The sequence below is a fragment of the Ixodes scapularis genome, unplaced genomic scaffold (assembly GCF_016920785.2).
Source record: "Ixodes scapularis isolate PalLabHiFi unplaced genomic scaffold, ASM1692078v2 ptg003328l_1__unscaffolded, whole genome shotgun sequence".
Lineage (NCBI taxonomy): Eukaryota > Metazoa > Arthropoda > Arachnida > Ixodida > Ixodidae > Ixodes > Ixodes scapularis.
Window position 1 is genome coordinate 1 of NW_024610318.1, and position 21,268 is coordinate 21,268.

General features: G+C 44.1%; 1 protein-coding gene across 1 annotated transcript; it reads right to left on the reverse strand.

Annotated features, from left to right (window-relative positions):
- Positions 1-4,277: 4,277 nt before the first annotated feature.
- LOC8044123 (monocarboxylate transporter 8) lies at positions 4,278-19,940 on the reverse strand. Its single transcript, XM_040218910.3, has 5 exons — positions 19,820-19,940; positions 15,153-15,507; positions 9,181-9,457; positions 6,155-6,530; positions 4,278-4,927 (listed from the first exon to the last, which is right to left on the reverse strand). Exons 1-5 carry the CDS (start codon positions 19,938-19,940, stop codon positions 4,278-4,280), a joined length of 1,779 nt encoding a protein of 592 aa, XP_040074844.2.
- Positions 19,941-21,268: the final 1,328 nt, after the last annotated feature.

Sequence of the window (21,268 nt, forward strand, 5' to 3'; positions counted from 1 at the left end):
ATAAGTATCCGCTGTTGCTAGATGTGCCCTCAGAAAGATTTCTAGGGTATTTTTTTTTTTTTTGCATTTACAATTGCTAGTTGAAGAAACGAGGATTTGTGAGTATCAAAGGAAGACAAAACCGGACAAGGTATTTATGCATTTCTTATTCAACCCGCGTCTGCACAAGAGCCGCAAAGAAATACCAAAGAAAAGGTAGACGAGTCTGTGAATTTTGTTTTGTTTTTTTTTTCATTCAGAAGTCAATGAGCTTTTTTTCGTATGTTTTTATTTTGTGAGCTTATTCAGGCCATTCTTTTTTGTTAATGCATTTGAGTTAAGCAGCAAGGAGGACGTTATTTGGGGAGATGATTGTCATAAGAAGTCGATCAATAGATCAAGAAATTGTTAATCAACTTTTTTATATATTATAAATGCGCCTGTCTGTTTCTTAACTTTGTTACGGAGTCGTCGAAAACCACCACTAGAGCAGAACATTTCACTAAACTTTTAGAGCGCGTGGGAAGCGTGGTGGTCCACTAACGTTGACCACTGACGCAAACGTGTGGAAAGCTTATGGCAAAAAAATGCCGCGCGGGCACGTTTTTTCGTGCGTAAAGTGCGTGAAGGATTTGAAGTTGAAAGCGTGGTGCAACACCTTAGTGCACCACCCCCTCTTTTCACCCACCCCAAATTTGTCTAAGCTTGGCTGATGCATGCAGTTGTGTTCGATGACACTCAGCACATTTCCAATCGCCGTGCGTTTATTTTCTCTAATTAGAAAAACTAACGAAATTCAAGTAACTAACCGACTTATTATGATGATTATCTTAATATTATCTTCCCTTGGCCGCACAACTCACCTGCAGGAACCGTATTGTAGTAATTCTACAGGCATTTTTTAACGGTCTTTTAAGCTTTAAACACTCTCTGTACACAGCCTGCTTTTCTCTGACGAGCTTTCTCCTCGTGATATTTTCAGTTCACGAGGATAAAGAACTTTTCAGCTCACAAGGCAGGACGATTGATGGACGTCTTCCGAAGGGGCGGGGTTATTAGTTGACGAGTCAAAATGACGGCCTGGGCGATGGGCACACCGCGTCTCACTGTCTGGCCTTTGACCAAGTGACGTATTCACTAAGCGATTGCTGATTCGCAACGGCTTTCGGCCTGGTGCTTAGCAAGTGCTTACAGTGACCTTCCTGGGGTCCTTTTGAACCATGATATACTTCGATTGGTTTAACTGTGATATGCCCGATTATTTGACCCGCTGATAGCGAACCCACAAAGAGAAGAATCCCGATGACGATGCACCTTTGACGCTGGTCGATGGCCTCCGTCGGGTTGTAGCAGACGGATTAAAAATGAAACGGAGTATAGACGCTGTTGTATCGTGACGCGGTACGTGATTCCCTGAAGCGTTTGATAAAGGCACTTTGACACGAGACTTTGTTACTCGTTCTTGCTGGTGTTTTCCGTAGGTGACATCGGATACTATGACGACGCCGGTCAATTTTATATCGTGGAAAGGATGAAGGACTGCTTCAAGTGCATGGGACGTCAGGTCTTACCAACGGACATCGAAGCTCTTCTGCTGAGTCACTCAGACATCGCTGAAGTAGCGGTTGCTGGCGTCCCTCATGACCAGTATAATGAGGTCGCCAAAGCCTTCGTCGTGCTCAAGCCAGCTTCTCAAAACCAGGCCATAAGAGTCACGGAAAATGATCTGCAAGACTTCGTTGCAGGTACAGTGTATACACGGTGGGAGGCAGAAAGCGTGAACGAGAGATCACCTGTTCCTCTTATTTTTTTTTTCTCTCTCTCTTACAGTCAAATGACTGTCTTAAAAGAAAACTTGTTCTCGTAGACTGTTCCTCCTCAGCACCTATCAATGCCGTTTTATTGGTTGAGAGGGTGAAAAGACGCTGGGCGTTCATGAATGTAACCTAAATGCGAAATATATATATAAAAAAAAAATGCCGCGTTTCTATTATTTGAGTCAGGGAACGAACAGTCATGATCAAACATAACGCCTTCACGCGATGAGCTGAGTTTGTGGAATACAGAGACTCTTTCTTGAAAGACTCCAGAGTTATTTGACAGCATATCAAGAGTACTCCTTCTGGCCTAAGTGTTGAAACCATTACGACAGACAATAAGTCTTTCATTCGCAAAAAATTTCTCATGTCGCGGCGCGGCAGGGTACGTGGACATAGTTGTATTACAAATAAATAGCGCGAAGGCCAAGTACACAAATGTTTGCTTGACGTTCGCGCTACTGGTTTGTAATATGCATATCCAACCAGCCCATGTAATACTTTAGACATAGTTGTACGTTACTCTCTTTAGCTGTCCGGTAAATTGGTGTTGAAACATACGGCCACACGCCCGTGTGGCCTTATGTTTGCAGTACCGACGTTGATTCTTGTCTGCCTCGTGTCACTAAAGCACATTCATAAAAAAAAGAAATAGAAAAAGCTTAAATTTATGAACCCGGAACTGGAACAGAGACCCTCGTCGTGATTGTATCCCGGTGGTTGTTGTGGATTGTATTGCGTACTTCCTACGACTGATGGTTCGATATATTCGCAGAGCTCAGGTTCACAGATTGTTCACGAACCCTAATTAATAGCTTTAGGTAAATGTCTTACAGTGGTCTTCAGTAAGCTTGAAAGAAATTTGTCGATTACACGAATAGTCAGATTTACCTCGATATTTAGATTCAAGAAAGAAGGCGGTTGGATTGAGTGAAATCAGTAAATAACGCGGTTATAACCAGGAAGAAAGGGGAGGGCGAGTACTGACACGGGGTATAGCGTCTCCTGCAGATGGTATGCTGCGACACGCTAGCGTTTACGCTGTTATTACTATAACGAAAACAAGAATTACATTCGAAGAAATAACAAAATTTAACAGTGTCGCCATTGGGTACGAATATTTCTCCCCATTTGTTTTCAGATCGTGTTCCAATCTACAAGCGCCTGTATGGAGGTGTAGTGTTCGTCGATTCTCTGCCAAAAACCGGCACCGGAAAGGTTCAGAAGCAAATTCTGAAGGGAGCTGCCTAAATAAAAAAAAATAAAAAACATGTGTTTGCCACTGCACATGGTACCACCTTCTCGCTTCTTTTCTTCGGGTATTCGCGTATTTGGACAGAACTTTAATGGGGACAACTAATTTGCAAGCGAAACTTAAAAAAAAAAAATGAACAGCAGTCATGGTCATGAAGGGTTAAGAGCGGCGTGGCATCTGTTCAGCCGCGTAATGCCCAGTTGTTACGTGATCATACGTGCATGCATAAAGAATGGCAGCCTCACGTTGTCGCTAATATCGGCCGTCCAATTGACTCTATAATCAGAGACCGTCGTCTTGGAAACGTGTCTTTGAGTAGACGATTTACCCCGCGGACACCCAGACCTAGCCCAGAACAATACGCCTCCTCTGCTCAAGCTTTCAACAAACTGTGGCGCCCTCATATTTTGTAGCTCAAGCTCACATGATTAGTTAGGCCTTGCACTACTTGTGGCGCCTTCGCTTTTTCCACTTTCTGTGTAGGGCTGAAAAACGGAAAGATATTTTCGAATTCAGAGATCGGCTAGATTTAATGCCGTAAGGCAATCGAAGGTGTCAGTGACATGCCACCACCAGCAGTGCGCGTCTTTAATCTCTGGGTGGCGACGTCAGTATATCTAGCGCCCCGACGCTTACTTTCCTTTATGTTTTGCTTTCTACATGAAAACGCGTGAAACGGCGTCTCTTGGCTCAGGCTCTTAGCTTCTTGGCTTTGACCTGCACTTCGATGGCGTTGGAATTCTCGTGGTTTATTTGTATTTTCCTCGTGATCACGTTGCGCAACAGGTTTCTACAGTGTGACGTTTTGAGATGCTCAAGTTTGTTCAACCCTATACCAGTAATAACAAGTCCCCTGTTGCAACGCGCTCTGGGCAACGCAGGAGGCCTATAGACAAAAGATGCCCACGTACAAAAGAAAGACATTCACAAGCATAAGATGACAGCGTTGGTTCCACGTCAATGTTTCGACGTCGACTTAAACTGTTGACTCCCCCACCTTTATTACCCTGCTGGCCCACAACACTACAACACCACTAAACGCTAGAGAGAAGTGGCCTCAAACGTTCCTCTTCACTCCGCTTTATATTACGATTTTCTCTCTCCCACTTTAACATTCGCACACAGACATAAACATACACACAGACAGACACACATGCACACTCAAACAAACATTTCACACTGAAAGACTCTCGGTGAAGCCAGGAACCCAGCGAGCCATAAGCTCGCTACACGGTGCTGGTCACCTCCTCAATAGGCGTCATGGCGGACCTAAAGAGGAGAGGCTCGTGCGTGCACCGAGCCGCCTGTACTGTTCTGGGAGACACCACCGCTCGGTCCCTCGGCGCGCAGTTACACACGTTGTCCTCGCCACTTGGATCCACCATGTCCGCTAGCCCTTCCTCAGAAATGCAAGTGAGCAGCTCTGGTCGCTGGACAAAGTCAGCGATTTCATCGTCATAGTCTACGTCTAGGGCACTCCCGCCGGTCTCAGCTCCGGCCGGCTGGTCCAGGACGTCCACGGACGTGGCCCAGGACATGGTCCTCTGGTAGTGAGCAAGAGACCTGCGGCATGTGCACACGCAGGGCTGGTTCTTTCGCAGGTCTGCGTTGGGCATGACCACTGGATCGGCTTCGTAGGAGCCCTTGAGCCCGTCCGCCTGGTGCCGGTGAAAAAGAGGGCACTGTTGGTCCCCGCAGAAGGCTGGATGAGGCCGCTGATGGTTGTTATGGTGGTAGAGACAATGTGGATGTCCACAGAAGAAAGGCTCAGCCCTGGATGCGGGCAGTAGGAAGAGCGTCGTGGCGCCGGCCAACGTGCAAGCCGCCGAGAAGTAGAAGCCTGCTTTGGGGTCCTCTCGGCATTTGCTTATGTAGCCTGTAAGAAGAAGTAAAAACATCATATCATGAATATTGCAACTTTTACTCTTACAAAGTCTCTTATTTATAAAGGCTGCACTGCATGAAACGAGTGTACTGCGCGGGTGGTGGAAAGATAAAAGGGAGAGGAAGATTCTAGAGGCATTCTTTAACAAAAGGAAAGGTGACGATTGCGTGAGCCCGCTTTCTATCTGTTTATTAAAGAAAGAAATTGGTCTTTCTTGTTCGATTTTGCAGAAAGTGTCGCGTGGTTATCGATGTATGAGGGCATGCAGTTAGCATGCACAGAAGTGTTTGGGTGGGGCTGCGATAAATCAGTTGAAACAGCGACTTTCTAAGTTGTTCGCGTTCTCTACTTGTCCTCAACTCTCTTGAGGTTTTTAACTTTTTACCTGTGTCATTTACTATCGGTATTGGATCTATCTAGGGCTCCGTGTTTGCGGGGTTTACGTTTTCCCACAGATTCGGGGTTTTCCGGTGTCACCTTTTGGTATTTTACAAAAACTCGGCGTGTATCGCGGAACACTTTAAAGAAAATAGGACGCGCGAAGGGAATTTCCCAAACTTCCAGGCACATGCACGTGACCTAAACACTTGGAAAACGACCCTGTGAAAACAGGGGAAAAAAAATCTAGGTATGGTTTGCAAGAAAGAAGCAGCCTCCCGGAAAGCTCGGTAGACAATCTGTGCCGGATTACCACAAGATAAATATGTACATGAACATTTTCTTCCTAATAAGCTTGGGTATTTTGTTGTTCTTTTTTCATTCAATAAAAAATTTAATTCGGGGTTTATCGGTGCTCCCCTTTTTTGATAAAACCGTGTCAGAGTTTAATTTTCGGGGTGTAAACCTAAAACACGCAACCCTAGGTATATCTCATAGAGTCTCATATTATGTGCCTTATTGTCGCTCCGCCTGAATATTTCATGTGAATCGTCATTTTCACAAGCAGGAAAGAATCATGGTTCAATATATTTTATCATTACGTTAAGCCTGAAGATTCGATTTTTTTTTTCATCAGTCGGAACGATACGATTTAGCACCCGTTATTATAGAGTGCCAACTAAAGGTTGCCGCGACAATTAAAAAAACGGCTATAAGCACCGGGAGCCTAAAAAAAGCAGGGCGTGGCTTCAAGCGTCTGGGCATGCGCAATGACGACAACAGCGCCTTCGCAGGGCCGTGACGCCAGAGAATCGAGTTGGTGTATAGATGAGAACTCACCGGTAACCGGGACCCCTACAAGGACAGGAAGGCACTGCACCCACTGGACAAATCCCCAGGCGCGGTTGAAGTGCCTGGCCCGAAGCCGCTCAAATACGAGCATCTTGAGCGCGTACGCCAAGGAGCCAGCGCTGATGCCATATGCACTGGCGAAGAGCACGTAGCCCGCAAAGCCCTGCAGCGCCTGCAACGACAGCAGCGAGAGTCCCGCGGCCAACAGGGACAGCTGACAGAGGCATCGGCGGCCGACGAGGCACTGTGACGGCTTCTGGAGCTGCAGCAGTCCCGCCAGACCCGAGCCAGCCGCGAAGGCAAGTCCCAGCAGCGCCTGCAGGACCCAAGCCCCTTCGACGCCTTCGTCTGTGCTTAGCGGAACCTACAGGAAGGACACTCATTAATAAGAACACCATCACGTCTCGTGTCTTTTTTTCCGATTTTCACGGCTTTGTTCGCACTTTCTGAACGCTCAAGTCGTCTTTGATCTGAGGTAAAGCAACACGCCATCCACGTTACTTTGGCCCTAAAGAATCGCAATGTTGTAATCATTTTTTGGTATCCCCTGTGCTCATTAGGCTAGAACGTTCTCAAATAGTCGTTTCAAAGATCGTTGTTCCAAATGGTTTTATTTGTGGACTTGTTACATTTGTGGATTAGGGGCTCGTCAAAAACGCCTCAGCACAAAATCTAACCGAGACACTGACTCGGCCAGCTTTCCATAGAATTCGTTTATTGAAACTTCAGTCACATTAAGGCCACTGCCGTCGCCTAATCTTGACCGGTAGTCATTTTATAAATTAATCGAATAAGAACACCGTGTGTTTCAAAGAACATATATGATGAACAATACGTAAATAAAGTTGGAGAGCGAGCGTGTTTGTAACTGCATTTCCAGAAAAATGACTATCTACATTTTGTTAGTTTAGCAGCTTCTTCCAGGTTATGAGGATTACGGGACAGTTTCGTTTCAAAGGCCTTTGGAGTGAGCGCTGACATTTTTTTTTAAAAAAGCTGTTTTTTGTTGTGGTTGTTTTTTGTGGTTTTTTTTTCAAGTAAACGTACGTTGTCTACGACGGTTCCTAGTTTTTGCACAAGCAGGAAGTTTGTATTGGGTCTAGCGTTGCCCCTACGCTAAGCGGCATTTTTTTTTTTCAGGCTGCGACAGAGGCGTTGCAAGCGAGCTTGGTGGTGATGTGATCGGGGTGTTTAGGTACGTCGATGATTACCTGGTGCTGTTCCGAAAAAGGGTTATGTTCATAGTAGAGGTTTTCTATTTATTGGGAGTATGTTAGAGATGTTTAAATCGCATTCCTGTGGGTTGAAATTCATGAGAGAAGACCCAGTAGATCGTTATTTACAGTTTCTAGATAACAAACTTCACTTTTCGGATGGACATCTGTGCTGGGGTATAGCCCTAGAAGCAAAAAAAAAAAAGTGTTCTCTCTTTTGACTCCAGCCATTCTAAACTAATGAACGGGGGGATTGCGGTGGGCTGCCTTCTGGGTGCGCTGGTTAAGTCATGCCCACACTGTATACGCACTAGTTTTGTTTATCAAGCTACTATCGCTTTAGGACTGTGGCTACCCAGATGGCTTGCTGACTGGTGTGGCGAAAGGCCTGGCAAAAGGGCTTCGTGACCTGTGCATAGATGCCAGAGAAAGGGCAAAAAGGAGACCCACGATTTTACCTTATGTGCATAAAGTCTCGCACAACCTCAAAAAAGTAGCGCAACGTCTCAGTGCCTGTGGTTTTTTCGACGCCTTCGAAGTTAGAGCGTCTCTGCGCTAAAGTCGACAGGAGTAGGGTTAATTGTCCTGTTTGCGGACATGTACATGCCATGTGCTGTCGGCGTAGTTTACAACATTAAATTGTCCTGTGGAAATGTTTATATCGGACAGACCGCCAAATATGTGAATAAGAGGTTAAGAGGGTATGCTCTACCGTGTCGATCATCGCCAGCAGGCAAATTGGCAGTACACTATGATAGGTGCGGTTGCAAACCCGATCCTGATAAAACGAGTGTCTTGGGACGACACAGTCAACAGATGGCAAGAATTTTTAGCAGCCTTTTTATATTTTGAAGCGAAAAGATCAGTTCGTCTTCTATTCCATTATATGACAGAGAGCTGGCATTCTCACAAAGGTCTGGCACGTGCGGGGGGTGGTGATGTGATGTTTTTGATGATCTGCGATGCTTGTCGATTTGTGTTTTCTTCCAATACATGAGCTGAGAGTCAGCGTTCTGCTTTTACACTTCGTCTTCTTGTCCTCCGTTTTTGTTTTGCGCTATTTTACTTTTTTGTTAAACATGTACCCCCAACTCGGCCAACTTTCCACCATTTTGCATCTCAAGGGGCCATTTTGGCCGCCGATCGGCCCATTTCTCGATCGCAGGCTAGTCTCAAGTCCGAATAAGCATTGGTGCGTATGAAAATCGAGTACGAGGCGATGTTTATTTATGCTCCTGACTCCCGTGTCTCGCTTAGTCAATTACGACGCAAAAAGTTACCAGCGAGCGGGGAAACACTGCAGCCTTCCCGCAAATATACGGGCCTGATAACAACATCAGATGACATCTTCCTAAAGATTCTACTGTCAAATTCTCCGAACTGCTCTAAGCCGCGGTGACACCGCTAATGCATTAAACAATAGACAGTCTGCAGACAGTAGAGAGTTTTAGGGAACCATTTTTGCGTATCCGATACGGTACAATGGGCCCTCAGGCACGAACTGCGCATGCGAAAAGACTCCCCTACGCACAGTTTGTACGGGAGTACCCATCGTACCGTATCGGATGTGCAAAAACAGTTTCCTAAAACTCTCTGGTGTCTTAGGCGTCCTTCTCCACCCCATAATGGTCTCGTCACAATGTTCATGCAAGAACTGTCTGGGGACATGTTCCAGACATGCATACGCACGAGGCTTCAAACAATGCTCGAGGCGCGCACAATTCTGTCATCAAACGCGCAGCGAATGCCGTGTCCTTCGTAGGGTGCCTAGGAGCAGTCTGACTGTGGCTTTTTACTCACGAGGTAAAAGAAGGGAGTGTAGACCCCGGCGGCGGCCAGCGCAGCGGACGTCATGACCACACGCAGCGTCCTGGTACGCAGGGCGGCGAAGTCGAAGAAGGGCGGTTTCTCGGTGGTTGGGTGTTTTTCTTTGATCTTGCGCTTCTGGTTCTTGAGGTGCACGATGGCCCTGCGCTGCGGATGGTACAGCGACGCCGACCGGTAGAACACGCCCAGCAGGAAGGCCAGGGACACCAGACCCGTGGCCGCCTGCAGCCCGTGCCGCCATCCCAGAGAACTGAAACGGGCGAGGATCGTAAATACGTACACAGTTGGTCTAGGGTGTGCGCCAAAACTTCAGGCTCGAAGGCCACAATTTTAGTCTAAAGGGACTTTCTGGAGCGGGCGCCTACACTATTCCCCAAGCCGGACCGCAGACGACGCTGTACAATCCGATGCAGCCAATCAAGCAGTGCCAAAAGTGCATCGTCATGGCGCTCGTCGTCTTTGTGCCTTGTCTATAATAATAATAAGAAGAAGAAGAAGAAGAATGCTATCACCAACTAAACCAATCACCCACAGTAAATTCGCCGGGATCCAGCGCTTTTTATTGTGCGTGTTTGGTTTGGGCGGTTATAGCAAAAGACAACCACAAGAACAAAGGATCGCCGTAACGATGCCCTTTTTTAGGCGCGGCTCAATTGGCTGCATCAGGTTGTAGCGTCGGGTGCGGTCCAACTCAAGGCTGAACGGTGCGCGTTAATTCTTCCTGTTTTAACGGGTCGTTGGCATATTGCGAAGGAAATCATCGGTCAACGTATTCTGAAATAAAATAAGCATCCAGTTGTTGTTTTTTCTGGGGGTTTTATGGTTGCCCGTGGTTCAGCAAGAAAAGGCACGAAGTCTGAGCAATAATTGGCCATCCTGGAGACTGCCTGAAAATGTTGCTGCTACGCTGATTCGTGTAGTATATACTTGCATGATAACAATGTCCCAGAAAAGAAGAAATGAAGTGCGGAAGGTGAAGTTTAAAATATTTATAGCGCGATGCTAAGGGAGGGCGTTTCGATTGTATTTCTTTAGGATGCATTGGTTGAGAAGCATCACGAAACTGACAAAACACTGGAATGGGGTAACCACGAACACCTTGAGACATGGGCCTGAAAGCACCACTTGGATTCGCATCCAGATGTAAATTGCGGATTTTTTTGTATTACCGTAATTTCCAGGTACATAGTCCGCATGGGTCAATTTAGGCCAAACAAAAAATTTTGACAAGATAGTTCGTAGCCGGTGCGTAGTCGCCACGCAACGCATGGTCCCCCTGGTGCTTTTAGTCGACAGGAAAATATTCTCATACACCGCGCAACTTGACAAATGTCTGCTTTTATAGCTCACATAGAAGCTAGTGTTGTACATAAATTATTATAACATAGTCTTTCATTAAGAAAATTCGTCACGTCTGGTCATAATGAACGACCCTGAAGAACAATATTCCTGTATATTCCGCATGTGTAGATAGTCCGCACAGCCTAACATTTGAACGTGTAAACATGTATAGTCCGCGAAATATAGCCCAGAAAATGCGGTATGTATTGTGCACTAGAGCACTAACATCGAGATAGTCCTGTCACTGCTCGTAATAAAAGGATAAAACAAAAACTTCAAAATAAGATTGCTTTTTACTTTCTCGCAGCTTTAATTTTATGTTCCGGTAAAAGCACGTTCTTTTTTTTTTTCTTTTTGACATTTGTGGTGGTTTTACCGCACCACACGTGATTGACTCTCGGCACGGTCTGCATGAGAATAGACGCGTGAATTGTTTTTCCACGATGTAGGCTTCCAAGTCTCACGGGAAATGTTTCAAAATGCGGTGTTCTCTGACGGAACGTGTGGTTTTGGAAAGTGAATTTTTTTTTAAATCAGCCACCCCCGTGCATTTTGTCCGCGTGTTTCCACTTCACGTCATTTTGTATGCACGACGTACGCTGTCACTACACGACATCAATGTTTGTTCACTTTATGTTTGAAATGAAAACATGATCATAAAGACGCCATTCACTAGCGTCGCAGTTGATCCTGCTGTCCAAAAAAGGTGATCCAATTTTTGAGCTTCGTGCGTGAGTTTGAAACCTACCACGCGGCCGCTGAAACAAAATTTCCCTCACATGTCTCCAGCGGGAAATGCAAATTCAATCTCAGATTTCGATTGGAGCTTTCATCTATAGGCATAAAAATCAGCTTACTTTCACCGAACGTGACTTTTGAAACGCAGGGCGTAACCGCGTTTCTACAACACACGTCGTCTGCTACTACTGAGGCGACGTGCTCCAAAGGTAAACAAAGATTAGCGTTATCGGCTCCATCGCCATTGCACTGCATCGCTGCATGGCTGAAACAACGAATCAGGCTGAGGCTTTTTTTCCGGGCTCCCAAAGGAGCAAACTATAGCGCCGCGGCGCGACACGTGCGTGCTATGCACGTGACCCAACTACAGAGATTAAGCAGTTCTAGAGTAAAAGGGCCCAAACGCTTCGCGCCCTCCTAGAGCCACTAAATGATCTACGCTTAGAGTATTGTAACTCATTTGCCAAAAATTGTTGTGGACGCCGTCATCTTTGCGCCCGGTGAAAAGCACACGAAACTGCCGATCTTCATGATTCAAAACTGCGACTTCCTCAGCTTTAGATTCGATGTTAGGAAGCTCGTGTAATATTGCTTTGCTCTGTCGCAAACTGTATAAACATTTGCGGATGACGGAAAAACGCTCCCTGTGATTAAAGACAACACTTCATATAACTGTCAATCATGATTTTAAGCCCTACGGTGGGTAAGTGTCGTTAGTCCGAAGCGTAGCTTATTTAGTGGCACTAGGGTGCCCCCACACAGCTTGGGGTGGCGCACTAAAGATGCGCAGGACTGATATGTTTGCGCACTGTGACGCCCTAAACTGTTTGGGGTACCCAAAGCGTTAGGGACCCCTTATTCTAAACCGCTCTTTTAGCGGCCATTGATCAACACCGGGTCAGTCGCTGATGTTCTCTCTGGGTGAAAAGGAGAATAAAACAAAAAGGGTGGAGGAAGATTTCATCGGCGACTGTTCGCGGAAGATCAGGGCCCAGGTAGCACAGTGTTTTGGGTCAAAGTTCGGTCTTTGTCGCGAAACTTGGGACCTTAAAAAGCTTCAAGAAGCAGTGGCACAGCCAATTTCGATCTTCTTTGACCAAAGGTATCTTGACCCTAATTCGCCAAGCAAACGCTCAAGTTAGGCTTCACTGCGAGTAGTTAAACTGTCATCTGATACCTCTGGGCCTAAATCGCCGAGAAAGTGCCACAGTTAGGCTTCCCTTTTGCATTTGTTTGGTTTTCATCTGGCGACTTTGGGCCTGAATGACCAAACAAGTGCCAGACTTAGCCTTCGCTGCTGGTATATACAGTGCAACCCACTTATAAAAATAATAAGAAAGCCCGAAGTTTAAATCGTTATAACCGATTATCGTTGTATCTGAACTAGGAACTGATCATTTCCAGCCTAGAAACTCTAAAAACTGATCGTTATAAGCGGTACGCCGTTATATGCGATATCGTTATAAGTGGTAGTTTTGCTGTCATCCGAAATCGTTGGTTTAAGGCTGGCACTTTGTCAATTATGTAGCGTGCCAGAGAAAAGTAGTAGAAACGCCAAAGAAGACTGCCCATGCACTAACTAACGCCTTGATTTAAAACCGCATTAGACCCCAGTTTGGCCCCTGGGATTGCCGAGGTTGTGCCAAGATTGGCGTTCCACTGTCCTGCTGCCTGGGGGCCATATCCCAGCGATACATGTGAAGTGCTGCTTATTGAGACCATGCGATCTCGAAAAGCTGCACTGTGTCACGATATGCCCTAGAATTTAAAAAAAAAAGCCTTAATTATGCATTTTAGCCCAATTTTGGTTTAAACCTCGTTCAGACGATTTGGCATGCAGGCCAAAAAATCGCAAAGAACTTTTGCAGCCCACCTTGTCCGCGAAAAGACATGTGCATAGCGCAACAATATTAACGCACGCAAGCAATCCCCGTTTCTTTTTTTTTTTTAATTCAATTGTTCTTTTTAGACAATTATCGGAGTGGAAAGTTCTCATTCGGACCACTAACTTAGGTGGTAACTATTTTTTTTTGTGCCTCCCAAAGTCAAACGCAAAACCCTCAAAGCGCAAAACCTTCAAACGCAAAACCTTCAAACCCTCTCAAAGTCAAACGCAAAAAAGTGCCGACGGCGTGTGTCCGTGTTAACATTGTCGCGCAGTGTACAAATAATAGTTCGTTTCGGTGCCGTTTACAGGCAATTGGTGGACCAAATCTCATCTTATTCTTCAACGAGTCCCGATAAATTACTGGAATTGTAAAAAGCGGCACGTTGTTGAAACGTCTAGGGTGGCACTCATAATAATAATAATAATAATTTTTAAAAAATTCTGCTGCTGTTACTTCGTTTCATTCCGTTGTATTAATTCGTGAATATCAAATATTTGCTTTTTTATTTTGGATTTAAAATAGCTCATGAGTTCACAGAATGTAATTAAACAAAAATAGCCTGCGTTCCCACGCCGCTACGTCGAAAAAGCCCCCCCCCCCTTTTTTTTGTGAACCACACACAATAGTTCAGATGCGCACCAGAAAACTCTGCCTGTAAATATTGTAACTTTAGTATAATTCGCGCCAAGTGTTTTGTCAGCAGCTAGTCCCTGCCCCTAAAATTAATGCGCTGACCTTTCTTGCAATATAGCACTTTAAAGCAGTAGGGGGTAGACTACACTGATATAAACCGCAGGTTTGTACTCTTTAATATTCTGAAAAAACACGGCCGCTTTTTTTTATTTTATTCTTTTAGATTAACTTTTTGTTTCGTTATCTGGTTTCTCTTAACGTTCTTCTACTAAGACGTCAACGCACTTTGATTGATGAAGGATAAGCTAGGACATAAAGAAATACGTAGGACGCACGTGGGTCGTATATGGTCAAGGGGCGGCTCTAGAGAGCATGCCTCTAGACAAGCTAAGCAAAATATGAACCGAAAATTATAAATCATAATTCAGCTGAGACATCACCGCAATAACACCATTTCTCTGCAGAGAACGGCCGCACGTTTAAATCATAACTTAGACGATACTACGGGGGCCTGTAAAGTGGATTTCTTATCGCTTCTCCTTTCTCATATAAGAACTGTCGTCCTCATTCCTTTTTATTTTACAAATATTATGGGGCCGCCATTACAGTCACGCTACATTTCTCTACCGGCCAATAGTACGTAGGCGTTATTCCATCAGATGGCCACTAGTTTTTGAGAAAGAACTATTTTGATATTTTATGCTAAAATGCGCATATTGTACCGCTCATGCACTTCACCGGTATGTTATACAGACTCAAAAACACCTGTTCTGTGGCGCGAGCATGTTTCTTTAGAAAACAATACAAGGCTCTTCAGGCGCGCTCTAGATAGCTCAATAATATGGGGACTCACATAATTCAACTGGGCCCGCGAGTATCTAGCTTTTAAAGTGTCTAAATGAACCGCATTTAAAACGACTATGCTCGTCGGCACATCAAGAAAAAAAGGTCGCTTTGCGCATCATTTATGCGCTATGCGAAGTAGTTCTCACAAGATTTGGTTGTCAAAGAAAAACGTTATGAGTTTGGCGTTTGAAACGTGTACCTCTTGATAAAATAACAAAAGGCTAATCTAAGATGCACCTTCATGTGTCTTACTTCAACACAAGAAGGAAGAATTAGTTAAGTCCCGGGAAGAGGGAAGAGCTATGGTTCTTGCGATGAATATGTATGCGGGCTAGTTAAATGCTCCAAAAGCGGCAGTCTTTATGTTTGGAAAAAGAAAAAAAAATTGCTTCGCACCTTATATATTGCGTATACATTATTTCCCACCTCAAGAACTTCGTCGCAATTTTTTCTTCCGAAAGCATTACACTAGTTTTATACACCCTAGAAAGAACTGACCCGAGCAAGGCGTGCAAGATGCAGGCGAGCGCTGCGACCCCGAGGCCCGCTCCGGCGCTGGCCGCCACCTCGACGCAGTGTCGCCGTCGCTTAAAGTACTGGGCCAGGACGAGCTGCGCGGCGTCCCTGGCCATGCCCAGTCCCACCGCGAGCACGAGGCCGTAGCTGAAGAGGGCCTGGTGGAACTGCGACGCGAAGGATGTGAACAAGCAGCCCAGGGCGGCCACCAGGCCACCCAGCACGGCCGTGAGGCGGGTGCTCTTGCGACGGCACCAGGCCACCACCACGGGCGAGATGAAGAACGACGAACACAGGGACAGCGAACCCAGCCACGCTGCAGAGACGAAAGACAGGGCTGCGTCAGTTCAAATATCCGTATATTTCTTCTTTTTTTTTTTTTGTAGCTCACAATGTGTTGTAGGGCTGGGTTTAATGAGAAAAGCGACACGTTATGCGCGACGGTTCCGTTCGACCATTACGCCGCACCGATGCACAGGTCAAGGTCTTGTAAGCAACGGAGCCCCAAAGGGCAAAATGGCTTATATGACCGTGAAGTCAGGGTACCACATTGCGTCCTTACATCCCGTTATACCATACCTTCATGTGATATTATGACGTAACTGACAAACAGCACATGATCAGCTCATTTGCAACACATTCAGAGCGAATTTATCGGATGAAATCAATGAATGCTCAAAATTAAGATCTTAAGAAATGCAAAAAAAAAAAAAAAAAAAAGCTTCATTGCACACTCGCAGCTGGAATGCAATCGGACGGCCCGATTTTGGGTGTGCGTCCAAGTTGCCGGAATAAAAGCAACCACGCAACTCGATGTTGCACCGATTGCTTGCCTCTCGACTCACTTTTTAGCGTCGGGCACAGCTAAGCGCTTTAACAAGTTCGGTAGGTTGTACGCACTTCTGTTCTGAGCAAAACACGGAGTTAAACTCTGTAGTACTGACAATTTTTGTTTCAATTGGCCAAGACGTGAGCTCCCGTGAGGCACCACGTATTGCCGCAGCCCGTAGGACATGCGTCCGCGTAACGTACCAGACACGTCAAAACGACCGACGTATTGTAGGACGCGTCGGAAAGGTGGTAGAAACGGGACATCCGAGATTTTTGGTGAGCAAAGCGATTTATGAGTTTATTACTTTCCCTCGCGGAGGTGTTTATAATTCAAGCACGTGCATTCTCGAAGGTCAACGCTGAATTCGTCAATGTGAATCCTTTCAGATTTGGCCTTTTCTTGGACACGTTGTACGCTCTTGCTGGGCACGTGTCTTGCGTTTTAATGTTGGTTTATTTAACGTAAATGCCTCACACCATCCGATAATAAAACTATATCCTTAGTTCCTAGGAACATAAACTGGGAACGATTCTAGTTTCACTCCCGACCTGCTAGATTTCGCAGCGTGCACTTTGGTGCAAATATTTCAATTTTATTCAAATATATTGAACTTATTTGGCGAAGTTCAGAAGAGCACAGGAGTGGTGCACTGACAAAGTTTCATCCGGTAGCTACAACGTAGGTGTGAGTCTAATGCTAACATTTCTAAACGGCGTTTATGCGTGCAAATAGTAATTTCATGTGAAACAAACCGTACGCAATTAAAAAAGGTGGATGGTTAGTAAGATCAATGGATGTAGGACAAAATGTATACGACAACCTGACAGAGCCACGGGCAAAAAGGCTGTCTGGGTATTTGAAGTTTCGTATCTAAGAGATCTTCATACACATGTCCCATTACCTAAAAGTTCAGTCATTCAGGTCTTTCATAATAAGGGGGAAATACGGCCGTACTTTTGACTTTGTACCTGAAGCCAGCGAAGAGGCTTGGTAAACTAAATATTACTAATGAATTAAGTATGTATCCTAATACATCTATACGATAAATGGTACATAAAATAATTCACTACGCAGTATCGTAAAAGTTAGAAATTACATAACAGCCTTGATTTCGGTCGCACCTCAAATATTGGTTAATAAAGGATTTATTATTTTTATTATTATCATTATTATTATTCTCTTAGCTCGGCGTCCTGCTCGGTTGAGAGAATTAATATATAATGTCACGTGAACGACTGATGTGTCCCGCCTACTTCATATAATCACCAGTCTATGGAACTACCATAGGGAGGCATTGCATTGCTTTCTATTTCAGGTAAAAGTTAAGAACCCACGTTTAACCACCAAATTTCTTTTTATATCAGTTTATGACATACATTAGTAAACGTGTTGATATAAAGGCCAATGGGTCAGTTTGTAAACTAATAAAATAAACGTTTCATTTTTATACTTTTTGGTGGCTATAATGTTCAAGAACCCCATATATCGTGTGCAGTATGTTACAAAAATACTCAAAAAGTACGACTGGCTTAAGACTACTGCGGTAGTGTATTAATGGGCTTTATGGTTTCGGTGGCATGCATGAAACTTTATTTGAGCTTAAATTCTACAAAACAACCTCAGAATAACAGATGTGTAATAACTTTAGGTAAAAAAAAATTATAACATAGGAAATTCTAGATTTTCGAGGTGCCCTCAACTTATCTTTAAAAAATAGGTCGAGCTAAACACTCAGCTGAAAAATAACAACACGACATTGTGTTTTTCGGAAGAACGCCACAAAACACTTAAACCTTCGTCCCGGAGCCTGCTGATTAGGCAAACAGAATTACCAGAATCACCCTTAGCCACGATGTCTCGTCAGCACCTTACTTCCATCCTCGCGGGCATTTCGTCCGAACGGAAAACACACACAAAAAAAAAAAGCCGCACACTTGTGTACACGGCTAATGCTTGAATACGGAGGCTGACGACAACAGTTAGCAATTCATCGTTAGCGTTAATACCAAGGACACTAAAGCCAACCGTCACCCCCCTTAGCTATCACTCCAAGCCTGTTCCTCCAATGTACCTAGTTGTGGAAACAAAATCAAACGAGAAAGTGTAACCCGTGCTGTTCCACCGGTACTCTCAAACTCATTTCCCTTTCCCATCCTAACCCATCTGCGCTATGAGGAGCTAACGCGATTAGCGTGTTCCCCAAAACCGCCTCCCTAAATGACACTTCTCCGCAAGTACTCAGTGTGTGCGGTGAAGCCGTACTCAGGAGAATTCCGTCGCCCACTCCGAAGGCGATAAACTCCTCCTCCCGTTTTATTTGACAGTGGACCGCGGAGGACGCTTCAAGGCGTAGTAACCAATCCGATGTCTTTTGAGCGTCACGTGACCTTCAAAAAGGTCGCAGCGACACGCGAGGCGCATAGTGACGGGAGAAGTTCAGAGTGCTGGATTGGCTTTGATGACTCCTTGTGCCCATTGCTGCTCAGAGTAAGGTGAAACGCAGTATACTGAATGTTTCTCCGAACTCTTAGTGGGGATGCATTGCATTCTTCAACGGTTAAAAGAATTCGCTATATGACTCGCTATAATTAGGTTCTAGGCATTCAGAACGTCAAACACCAACATGTGAACAGTGGCATACCAGTTGAAAAAACAAGCATATCTAGCCTTTTCGTTTTTTCGTAATCTTGACTTCTTTTTTTTTTTTTCTTGCCTAAGCCTTCCATATAATTTTAACAACGTAATCTATTTCTGTCATTATTATATAACCCAAGCATAACAGTGCATGATTGGAAAAGAGATTAGCCATGTCGGTATAGTTGGCTTGATCGGCTCGCGGTTAGATTGAAGCATGTATCATGTTTTCTCTCGCTGTCAAGGATCGGCCACCGCTAAAGTTATGAGCAGACTAATCTTTATAGGTAGCGTAAAATTAGCTTTATCTCTTGGCTCGCCATACACGCTCCTGACAGTTTAATGTGCAAAAACTCGTACCGATCATGCCATGCCAAGAAGTCGTTGGAGCGCTTGTATGTAGCTCTATTACCATTGTCGCTGTGGGAATATACTATAATATTCTTGAATGGTAACAAAAACCTCGCGATCACGTTGCCAATGTTGTCTTCTTTGTTTGTTTGTTTGTTTGACGTTTGGGCTAGCTGAGAGTTTGGGGAAAGACACGAAGAATCGTTAGATCATTTTCATTATTCGCACTAACATAAGACCGACAAAATCTTCACGCGGAATATGCTGACAGCACTGAACTGTGACCTGATCGTAAGGGAGGTATTTACTTGATATATTTGCCCAATGCCTGCGGTGTTCAGGGTCTTTCTTACAATAAGATAAAAACTTATCACATATAAATTAAGCAAAGGCCATTTTTTATCAAATGCTATCTGTAGCCGCTAATATCTTAAAGACGTGGCAAATTTTGAACATACTATTATTGCTTCAAAGCCACTGAGAATGCGATATTAGCGGACAAGAACGCAAAAATAAAATTGCAACGCAAAATACGTGAAAATTATAAGCCAAGCCCGGCTCTCCGGTTTATGAGCTTTCACCGACCACTGAAAACAAGGGTGTATTAATACGTTTAATTCTAAAATGCTAATTTTAAAAGGTTAGTCACCTAACAAGCCTGCGTTGTATTTCATAACTAAAACACTAAATGGGACAAGGATATATATATATGAAAAGCCCCAGAATAACAGCCAACTCTGCATTCACAGGCAGCTTTTCGGTTTCAAAGTTGAGTCTCGTAACAAGGTAAATGCCGTTTCAATATATTGTTAAATATATTGTCTTGGCTTACTTAAGCTGAACGAGTAGTCATTCGATTTGAATACTGCTGCTATGTTTATTGCTTTAACCCAGTAGAAAGAGGGCTCAATTTTCGATGTTAGCAACGGAAACAGTTTTCCTAATGGAGGCATTACTATAACCCTAATTCTCTCTATGTTCGCACTACCAGACGTTTACGAACAAGTAGTGACATATTATTCCCTACGTGATATGTCTAAACAAACATAATTCGTGCGGTGTGCGTCATGGTCAACGACGTAAAGGTTAGGTTGCCTTTCCAATTCAGACGAAATTATCTTGTATAAAAAAGGAAAACATAACTTAGGAAAGAGAAAAATTGAGATAAATAACAATAGAAACGTGGCGAGTGAGGAGCCTTTAAGTTTCTGTCGCACACCACCACACCGTCGTAGCAATGTCGTAACTTGTGATGAAGATAAGTTAGGGTGATGCACTGGATTCTGCACGCCCGTGAGAACAAGCGACGTTATAAAACCATAAACGTTGGATAGCTTATAAAACTATAAGCTATCCAACGTCCCTTCTTAGTCGAACATAAAGCGAATTGTGCGCACCCCAGTAAAAGTGTCATTGAAAGTACGTTTGTTAGTCTTTATGTTTATGGATGTACCAATTCTCTGAGATTCGTGGATACTTGTCGTTCAAGAATGATAAACACAGGGGGCATTGTCCCGTTCGCAAAATGCATAAATGAGTAAACGTTAAACACGTCAATGCCATTAAAAACACACTGGCATGAGACATATATTTGCACATTGATCCTAAACCAGCTTACTTAAGCTGTGATATAATTTAACAAAACTTGCCTAAAGTTCCTAATTTCTTTGAGGGCAAAACGGAACATTAATTTTAATATTAAGTGTGAGCGTCCCCATACCTGAGTTATAAAACTATAAACATACTATTCGATCTAGACTCTTTACGAAGAAGTCGGCCGAAGCTAACACGTCACACACTTCAGCTACTATTCGAAGCTTACGACTACTGTGATATACAAGTTTGCACATATTAACGTCATTTACGAGGTTTCTAAGAGGACAAATGTAATATCGAGAGACAATTAAACAGCCATAAACCAATCATTAACTAAGAAACATCTAAAAAAATCGCTCGAAGGGCGAAAAGTGGTAGCATATACGTATTGCCTAAAGTCGTCTCTAGTTATTCATATATAGTTTCCTGTATCCAGAAAAGGCTATATCACAACAATGATGTTAAAGTATATGACAGAGGACAAATTCTTACCGGGGTATTTTTATTACTTTAGATATTTTCTAATTGATTCTTTATAGATTGATTTTTATTTTCCTGCTCCTTTTAAATTACTTGCAGTACCGAGTAGTATTGCTACATTTCATAAAGAAACGTAATTTTATATCATTTTTTTGTCGAAGGGCTTCTACTCTTTCTCAATAAAGATGCGTCATGCTCTTTAGTC